Source organism: Pteropus vampyrus, unplaced genomic scaffold (genome assembly GCF_000151845.1).
Source record: "Pteropus vampyrus isolate Shadow unplaced genomic scaffold, Pvam_2.0 Scaffold602, whole genome shotgun sequence".
Classification (NCBI taxonomy): Eukaryota; Metazoa; Chordata; class Mammalia; order Chiroptera; family Pteropodidae; genus Pteropus; species Pteropus vampyrus.
Genome location: NW_011889383.1, coordinates 65,645 through 76,007, shown reverse-complemented (window position 1 = coordinate 76,007; position 10,363 = coordinate 65,645). Strand labels below are relative to the sequence as shown.

The 10,363-nt window shown below is 48.4% G+C and overlaps 1 protein-coding gene across 1 annotated transcript in view; it reads right to left on the bottom strand.

Moving 5' to 3' along the window:
- The window catches only part of LOC105308643, a 45,482-nt gene that overhangs the window by 28,767 nt on the left and 6,352 nt on the right, over positions 1-10,363 (bottom strand). The window contains exon 5 of the mRNA XM_023525686.1: positions 1,230-1,712. Coding sequence (XP_023381454.1) covers positions 1,230-1,712 — 483 coding nt within the window. The remainder of the gene's footprint in view (positions 1-1,229; positions 1,713-10,363) is intronic.

Below are 10,363 nucleotides of genomic sequence, written 5' to 3'. Positions count from 1 at the left end.
TGTTACTGTCTAGCCCGCTCCCTCTGCAGCTGCTTCTCCAGGAAGCCCTGTTCTCAGAACCCCACCCTCCACTGTCAGATTCTTATCCCTCAGTCCCCAAAGTCAATCAGTCCATCATTCCTTCGCTCAAGAAACACCTTCCAGAAACATACCAGATGCTGGGTGGGGAGTGGAGCTGAGCCAAGAAGTGTCTGTGCTCCACGGTGCTCAGCTTGACAGATGTCACGTCTCACAGAGTCTGATTCCCAAATGCATCCCTTACTGTGCTCCTTCCCAGCCCCCACCGCAGCCGCTCCTCTCGGTGGGTGTGGCTGCAGCTTCCCTGGCCCTTCCACTCTTAGTCCTGCCCTGTCCTTGGCCCACCATCAACAGCATGTTGCAACCCAATGAATCGTTAAAGCTCAGTCAGATCCTACAACCTGTTCCTAGAACTCAGGAGTCGGTTCCCACTCCCCAAGAGCCCTGCCAGCTCTGCTCTCTGCTCCCCTCTGCTGCAGACCTACTCAGTCTCTCTGGTTCTTGACTATACCCTGACTGCTCACATCTTGGGCCTTCACAGCTGATGGTCCCCGCCCCCTGCCTGGCACATCCTTCCTGCTCCTTCTTGAACCCCACTCCATACCAAGTGTCGGTTACAGCAACGTGGCCGTCACGGGCCCCACTGCCAGCGTGCCTGAGTTCCTCTCAACCTCACCACTGTCTCACACACGTTTTGTCAGATTCCCGTCTCTCCTGAAGCCTTGCTGAGCTCATGAATCCATGAGTCCTATGTCTTGGTCACCAGTTTATCCGCAGTCCCCGCCGAGTGCGTGACATTAGAAGGCACCCCAGGAATGTGCTTGTGTGACGGAAGGCAGGGTTGCTATTGGCTCACAGTGGCATGGATCCCAAAGGGATGAAAATGAAGCACTGTATCTTTTAGCTTCCTAGAAGCCTGTGGATGGAGAGCTCCTTACAGAGTGCAGTGCTGGGCCCCACTAGAGGGTTTCAGTAGCTCTGAGGTGGGGCCTGAGCCCTTCCATTTCCACAGGTGGGTCCTGGAACGAAGCCATTCTCAGAGCCCCTGATCGAGGGCCAACGGCAGGCAGCTGGAAACATCTCAAGCTCTGATTCAGGAACGTGTCGGGGAGGCAGATGCCTTTGGCAGCGCTGGAGTGGCCATGACCCCTTCCCCATCCTCCAAGATGCCCTGTAGGGGTCACCCTGCCCCGCCCTTCCACTGCACTCACCTTCTTCCTCAGACATCCAGTTCACGTCCTCCACCAGTGCCACAGCCTCCTGGCAGTCCTCCGGGTGCTGGGACTGCACCCATACCCGGAGCTTCCCGGGCAGCGCACCCAGGAACTGCTCCAGCACCAGCATCTCCAGCACCTGCTCCTTGGAGTGCGCCTCGGGCCGCAGCCACTGGCGACACAGCTCACGCAGCTGGGCCAGGGCCTCGCGGGGCCCCGCCGCCTCTTCTAAGCGGAACCCCCGGAACCTCTGGCGAGCGGCCTCGGGGTCTGCTGGATACCTGCCCAGCGGCTGACTTGGCTCCCTGAGGACCTCTGGGCTTAGGCCCTCATCTTCAGCATAGAGGGCCCGGATCTGGGCGTTCCGGGAACGAGCCACCTCCTGGTTCAGTGTGAGGACTTCGACGACCGTGATATTCGTCAGGGGATCCCCAGCAGGAAGAGTGTCCAATTCAGGGTCCAACTGAGCCTCAGGACAGCCTGTGAGTCAAAAGCAGAGCAAGACAGATGAACAATAAGCCCACGAAAAGGTGCTCGACGTCATCAGGCACCTGGGAAGTGTGGATCAGAACCCGGGGAGATGCCACTTCACATAACGGGACATCAGTGATGTGAACCAGGCAGGCTGTTATCAAAGAGAGGGGGAAAGAAGGGCTGGTGAGGACGTGGAGAAGCTGGAACCTTCGTCCACTGCTGGCAGAAACGGAGAATGCGGCAGCGCTTTGCAGAAAAGAATGGCAGCCCCTCAAAAGTTAAACATAAGACTTATATTACGAACCAAGAGTTCCACGCATAAGTGTGTATCCAGGAGAACTGAAAACATGTACCAACACGAAATCTAGGTACAAGGATGTTCACAAAAGCATTTGTAATAGCCACAAAGGGGAAACAAATGTCCATCAAATGACGGACGGACAAAGAAAATTGGCCTACCTATGTGATGGGGACATTGAATCAATCACCAGTGGCCGGGGATTTACTCAATCATACCTATGTAATGATGCTTCTATAAAACCCCTGGAGGGTGAGGTTAGGAGAGCTTCTAGATGGTGAACACGTGGAGATTCACGAAGAATGGAGTGTCTAGAGAGGACAAAGAAGTTACGCGTCCCTTCCCACATACCTTAGCCCATGTACCTCTTCATCTGGGGGTTCCCGAATTAAATAATTTTACAGCAAACCAGTGATCTAGCAAATAACACTTTTTTCCCTGAGTTCTGAGAGCCATTCTAGCAAATTAACTGAACCCAAGAAGAGGGTTGTTGGAACCTCTAATCTATAAGCAGTTGGTCAGAAGCACAGAGAGCCTGGGCTGGCATCTGAGGAGTGTGTGCGCGTGTGTTTGAAGCTGCCCATTCGTGACGCCGCAGTCTTAGAGGGCTAAACTCTTAACCTGTAGACTCATGCCTGGGTAGGTGGCGTCAACTGAGATGAGACCCTGCCGGTGTCTGAGAATTGTTTGTCGATGTGGGGGAATGCTCTGGGAACCCATTTTAAAACGTAAATAACCACAGATTATGGTTTACTCCCAATTAGATTTATTTTATAAAAACAAATGTCATGGCTGACATCCAGAGGAAATCTGCACTTCCACCCTTGCAGAGTATAAACAGCACGACTCTACCTGAAAAGGAGCTCACAGCATGAACTCAAAATCTTTGCGAGGAACTTTGGACTTTCACCAGGGTAATCTACTAATTGTCAGGGAGCTATATGAAGATGAAGACATGTAGAGATACCAGGAGAATGAATATTCACGGCAGGTAATATAATTATTAGTGAGGAGAAAGAACGGCTGCCTTAAAAAAAAAAATAGAAAAATTCAAGGGCAGCGGTTGCCTGACCAAGAAGTGCCTGTATGTACGTGTTTCTCAGTGTCTATGAGGAACCCACAAGATTTGTCATCGCTGTCATCACGCGATTTTCAAACGGCGCTGTAAGGCCCTCGGCGAAACCGGACAAGGCTTCCGGGGTCCCCGTTCCTTTGAACGCAAAAGAGCGCACGGCAGGCCCAGAAGGGCGTCCGATGGCGGGCGACGGTGCACTACAACTCCCAGCAGCCTCCGCGGCGCGGACTTCCGGCGCCGCCATGTTGCGGGTTCAGCTGCGGTCCGGGCCCCGCCTGGCGAGTTGCTGGGCTGTGCTCCGGCCGCCTTCACCCCCCATATGGCGCCGGGAACGGGATCGGCGCAGGTGGAGCTTCCGCGCGCACCTCGCGAGTGTGCAAGTTTCTCTTTGGGCCCCACAGGGTGGGCGAGCGCGGTCTCTTCCTCCCAAAAGCAGCGAACACCGGATTCCTAATCCATTTTCGCCACTTCACTCCCCCACCCATTCTCTCCCGGTTCTTATAGGGCTTCCTGTCTTTCCTCCTCCAAACGTCCTCATAAACTTGGCTCGTTCGTGGTTTCGGTTGCTCGTTTGCCCAGACCTAACAGGTGCTGGCACGCAGCCGGGAAGTGAGTCAGGTCAGGGTCGGGACTTGCCCAGGGCTGGGTGGGGCCGCCCCAGGCTGGCCTTGGACGCAGCCGGTTGCAAAACCGGTCCTGAGCCAGGCTTGTAATTACCGGCCATCGCCCGCCACTCCTTTCCAGCGTTTAAAGTAATTCTTTTTCCTTGGTAAGAATAACTACAGGTGTTTGATCTCCCATTTCCAACCTCTTTCCCCAAATAAGCTTTTGAAATAGTTTCATCTTCTGCTGCCTTCGACATTTAATCCTCTTCCTGTTCTTTAGGACTTCCGGGGTTTATTTTTACCCGTCCAGATTCTTGATTTGAAAGCAGTTCATGTATTTTTTTTTTTTTCCCCAATTAAAGCTATTAAGTCTTGAAATTTACCCCTCTGAGGTCATTCGGGAAGCCAGGGACAAGAATTTAGTACTAGAGTCCCAGAATTTAGTACAAGTGCCTCGGATATATGGGCTATGTGGGGACTCCCTAGCGGCTCTGTGCCGGGCCACAGTCACCACTTTGAGTAATAATCATGACACTTAAAAACAATCTTAGTTCTCCGTATTGCTTCACAGCTTTCTAATTCTAAAACTTTCGTTTTGTACTCCTTGGTTAATCATCAAGAGGGATTTTTATTTAGTGCTTTCTGCCTTATGAAAATACATGTTAGGTTCTTTTCTATTTCACTTCCTCTGCCCCACTCCGTTTCTAATTTACTTATTTCTCTTTTAATCTTGATTGTGTCTTTCTTTCCTCCTCTTATCCTTGGGGGCACCAAGCTGCTCTTCTCAAAATCTTAATTGAGTGCTCACTCAAAAATGTTAACTCTGTTGTTTCTGGGTTTGGATGTCAAAAACTCTGCCAATCCTTATTATGGTACTAAGAGCTCTCCCTGCTGTAGCGACCCTTCAGGCCAGCGTAGGCTTTGCAATTATAAAGCACCTACTGGGTGTTATGCAGTAAATCAGATGGGCCACAAACCGAGAAGCTGGTGGTTAAGTATCATTCTAGGCCCCTCAGTCCTCTAAATCTGGGGTCTCCAACCACATGGACGGGTACTTGTCTTGGCCTGTTTGGAACCAGGCCGCACAGCAGGGTGGTGAGTGGCGACGAGCAAGCAAAGCTTCATCTGTATTTGCAGCAGCTCTCCAGCGCCAGCATTACTGCCTCAGCTCCACCTCAGATCAGGCATTAGATTCTCATAGAAGCAGCCGGTCTCTGATGTCAAAAAGGTTGGGGACTGCTGCTCTAAATCCCTCATCCCCCTGGACCATTCCAAGCCCTCTAAAATAATCCTTACCAAAAAAGGTGGACACCCTTAAGTTTAGCCACAAGCATGGGTGGAGCTGAATCCTCACCTCACTGGGGCATCCTAAGACTAATCCACCTACCTACCTGAGGCTTCAAGTACAGAAGCCCTTCGACTTACACCTCATAAACCCACAAGTTGAAAATATGCTAAGTCAAAAATGCTTTAATAAAATAAAAAAATGATAAAAAAATAATTTAAAAAAATGCTTTAATACCCCTAACCTACTGAACATCATAGCTGAGTGTGGCTTATCTTAAGCATGCTCAGAACACGAGCCCACAGCTGAGCAGTTTCTTTCAAGAGTTGCTGCCTTCCAATCCTTACCAGAAGGAGACATACAGGCATTTTATAAGCATGATAAAATGCAAAAGTAAGTACAAAAGGAACATCCAAAAAACGCTGGTACCCTGTAGAGTATCGGTTGTTTACCCTCGTGATCACATGCCTGACTGGGAGCTGCGGCTCCTTGCCACTAGCCGAGAAATAATCAAGATTCAGACTACGGTTTCTACTGAATGAATATCACTCTAGTACCACTGTAAAGTCGAAAAATCCTAAATTGAGCCGTCGTAATCTGGGGTCCATCTGTACCGTCTTTCAACGCACCAGCTGAATGACCCCAGGGCAGTTTGCGCCATGCAGTCCACTCACCTGCAACTCCCTATTTCTCTCCAAACTCAAGCTTTTGGAGGTTTCCTCGCCCTAAGTGATCAGTCAGGTGCAGCGTGTAGCAAAGGCTGATGGGAGCTGCTGTCTTCTCTCATGTTCCTTTTCTCTGCTGCGTCCCTTCCAGGGTAAGCTATCTCTCTCTTAGTGCTGTTTCCTAGTGAATGGCGACCAACCGGTACACAGGGCTCCCACTCCACGGGTACAACAGTAACCACAACCACTTCTCACCGGCTCGCTGGGGGATACGGCAGGAGTGGTGCCACCTCCGCTCCCCCATCCCTTTTTCTCCTCGTCCAAAGTGCTCCCAGATCCCCATCCTTTCTCCTCGTTCCATCACTCACTCCTCAGCTCTGCTGGGCACACTGTCTCTAAGTGTGGCTCCCCCACTGGACTGCTGAGGCTGCCACCTGAGTCTTAGGTGTCAGCATCCCCAAAGCCAGGCCCAGCGGAGGATCTGCTAAATGTGTGGACGGTCGTCAGTCTTCAAATCGGTAACAGTGTTAGCATTTCACGAAGGCCCCCAGGGCTTAGGTTTCACACCACAGTCCCAGGAAGCAGCGGTGTCCAATCTTTAGACAAAGATCCATGCTGGAAGAAGCTAGGAGCCCTGCCCAATGCCACACACGTGGGAACATCGCAGGTGTGATCCAAACCCTGTTCATATGCCCTTTACACCAAAAGGGACTTTCCATAGCCACCACCTTACTTTTCCTCAAATGTGTCCAAGTGTCTCGTCCAGAGGGCTTCATGACACCTTCACCTGGTCCCCCATCCCAATCCAGCTCTCAGTTCAGATGTCAGCTCCTCAAAGCTGTCTTCTTGCCCAGTTCTAAACTAGTTTTGCCCACCCACGCCTCCCCCCGACCCCTTAGCATATCCCATTGTTATTTCTCTTCATAGCACTGATTGCCATCTCAAAATATCCAGTTAATTTACTTGTCACCTCTCCACCTTCTCTAGAGCAGCACTTGCCCAGTGGAACTGTCTTCACTCAAGGAAATGTTCTAGATCTGCACTGTCCAACACAGCAGTCATTAGCTGCAGGTGACCAATGATCATTTGAAAGATGGTCCATTCGACCAAAGAACTGAACTGGTATGTTCCCTTTAGTTCGGGGGTCTCCAACCCCTAGGCCGCGCAGGAGGTGAGCGGCAGGCGAGAGAGGGGAGCTTCATCTGTATGTGCAGCCGCTCCCCAGCACCAGCATCACCGACTCAGCTCCACCTCAGATCAGGCATTGGATTCTCATAGGGGCACTGGTCCCTGGGGGCACTGGTCCCTGGGGCCAAAAAGGTTGGAGACCACTGCTTTAGTTGGTTTCAATTTAATGAGCCACATGTGCTAGTGGCTGCTCTGGAATGAACACAGGCCCAGTGAAACAAGGGCCTTGATGCTGTGTTCGTGGCAGTGACCCACCTCTGTAACAGTATGTGGTGTTCTGGCAGCTGCTCAAGCAGTACTTGTTGACTCAACACAGCTTCTAAGTGACCTGGTGAAGGAGTTTCTGTCACATTCCCGGAAATCTCACTGGCGTGACTGTGTCCTCTGTATAAATGATCGTGGGAGGACTGTTCCCGTCACCATGTTCCTGTCTACTCGGGCACCTGAGCAGTGGCTGGGAATGCCAACCCCGGGATAGGGGGACACCTGGTCCATGCCCCCGTTTTTCCCCGACTGGCCACACCAGGGGCTTGAATTCCTATGCCCGCAGGTGAAACGGCCCAGCGCACTTCCCTAGAGGCTGCTGGCTGGGGTGACTGCAGGACTTATGTCGAGCAAGGAACTTCATACACTTCTAGACTTTCTAAGTCCTCAACAGTCAATGCTGACACGTATTCGAGTCTTCTGTATCCCACTAACTGTAACTTCCTTTAAATAGAGCCTGCCCGTTCCTTAATTTATTCTTGGGAACAATTTCAAAAGAGTATTATTAATAAAATCTTTCCTCCATCTGTTAAATGTTTGCCTCCATGTGTTACATACTATTTCAGAAGATTATTTTTTTTAAGGTGGTCGATTATGAGCTACGAATATTTCCTCCTTTTCAATATTTTTCTCATTTCATGTTTTGATGAGAAAAGTGCTATGTATACATTACAGAAAGAACCTGTAAACACGCCAGCCTGTGTTCTGTTCTGTCACTGAACTGTTCACATTCCACAGGAACTATCTTTTAACAGGAAGCTGGAAAATACTGCCCGGGTCCGATCTGAGATGCAAGCGACCACTCTGTTCTAAAAAATTTTTCTTTTGACAACTTTACACTTTTCCAGAAATCTTCCATCTTATTATTTGTTCATTCCTACACTCAACAAATATTACTGAGCTCCGATGCTGTGTCAGCAACTGGTGACACAGGAGGGAGAGAGCTGTTTCCATTTCATGAACACAGCTGTGGGCAGCACCTCTAAAAATCGAATGTCATCTTCCCGCCCAGTTTCTTTCTTGGGAGGCAATCACGGCCTATCAGTTTCTAAATTTTCCCAGTGACAACCAAGTGACATTCATATTTGTATTCGTGTATTTTTAAGGAAGAAAACTGCTATGTGTATTCCATATCTTTATATAATACACATGTGCTAAAAGAGGTATTTTAAGAAACGTGTATCTTAAAGATTATTTCATATGCTACATAGAGCTGGCTCATTCTTTCTAACAGTTATGCAAAGTACTATAATGAAAAGAACGTTTACTGAATATTTAGTCTTTTTTTCCCCTCTCACTTAAGTTTTTAGCTTGCATCTTACTCTATTTAATCAGTGTTGGTTTCGCATTTTGTCTATCCAAAAAAATGGGCTCCTGGATTCGCCCCTCCCATTCGTTTCATTTATTCCTGCTCTGATCTTATCATTTTTTTTCATTCCTTAGGACTTCTAGAGGCCCTCCACCCCCCCAAAAAATGTTTGAACCAGATGCTTACTCATTTGTTTTCCTTCCTATTCAACTAATAGTGAAGGCATCTCAGGTCATGATATTACGCCGAGTACTACATCTGGACACCAGTTAAATGGATCAAGATTACATGGGTCCTGGAGAGCAAGTGTGTGGAAGGTGACAGAGAACATAAAGTGTTCTTGGCTAAAGACTGCACGGTAAGTGACCACACTGTGCTAGACTGGATTCCTGCTAAAACATGTTTCATAGTCACACGATTCTAGACTCTTGGCCTAGTCCTCAGCATGTGAACCTCTTAAAGTCTTTTGTGGCACACTCTATCTCAAGATTTCCCTTTCTCATCCTTTCTCCATTCTCATTTCGAAGCCTGGCCTGGTCTTAACGGTCTCCTCTTTCAAGATGCCCTCTTCTCTCTTTCAATTTCTTCAACCATTTATTCAGTCAACAGTGTCCTCAGCTAGAGATTCAGTCACTGCTTTAGCTACTAGAGCATACTTGGGAAACGGAAATAAAGACGTTGCTGTCACCCACGTTACTTGTTTAAGATGTGCAGGTAACAGAACAAATTGGAAAAGACACAGCCTATTTTACTGTGTTTGTATACTTATGTGGTCAAAGTTTTATGCAGAGTTGACCTTCTGTAGGAATTATCTGGTATAAACAGGATCAGATGTTTCATTTTTACTCAAACCGTTTCTCTCCAGGGTAAAATTTGTTGTTGTTTTTGTTCTGTCAAAAGAGGTGAAAGAAAGCTAAGGCTAATGATCTACCCACACAGACCACACCGAGGGGCCGCTGTCATATGAGTCCTCTGACGCCGAGCACCACGAGGACTCCTACTGGAGGGCTTCCTGCAGCGGGTTCCAGGCCCCTCGGGGCCTTCCCAACACTGAGTACGCTCTCAGGCACGGCCCACTGTGCCTTGTGATGCTGAATGAGGGAACGCTGCACGAAGCGTTCCCACAGCAGTCACATTCTCATCGTTTCAGAGTTCTCAGATATAATTATTTGGTGTACGAACTTTTCCAATTTTAAAACTAGTGGAATTTTTTTGGATCCAGTATGAATTCTCTCCAAGTCAGACTGGATCAGGCCAGAAGCCCTTCCTGCTATGATAATGTTCCTGCAATTTTACCTCAGTTTTAAGTTCTCATGTCAAAAAATTCACGAAGAGGGCTTCCTCTATTGAAGATCTTTGCTTGTCAATCTCCTGTGTGAGCCTTCTCTTAAAGAAGGCCAAGCTGAACTAAAAACAGGATTTCTCATACTAAAAACATTCACTCTTGTTCTTGGATGAACAACTATCTTCTGTATAAATAAATTGATTTCCTATTCGCCACATTTGTTTTATAGCCGAGTCCTCTCAGGCTGTACAAAGGATGAAAATCTCCTGCTTAACTTCTTGACAAGAAAGTTAAATGTCCTGCAGGCCTTCCTACAATCATGAATTTCAAAAGAGTATCTTCACATCATTGCTATTCTAATGTTTAAATCTAGATTATGTCTCAGATTTTCTGAACCATACATGGAAGTACTTTCTTGAAAGAACTGAGTGATGGCAGAAGACGAGTGCCATCAAATATTTCTCCACGTTTCTCATCTTCATAGCATCTTTCCAAACCAGCACCTTCTCGAAGACGAATGCCATCTGTCTTAAGTGTTTCCCCAGCTTCCCTTCTACTTCAACCAATGCCTAAGCTGCCATTTTTGCCATCACGGGGAGCCAGAGGCATGCAAACTGAGTTGCATCGGAAAGGCCTAGATTTCCACTTAATCTCAGGTCTCTGCATTAAGAAGAGGCACAGCC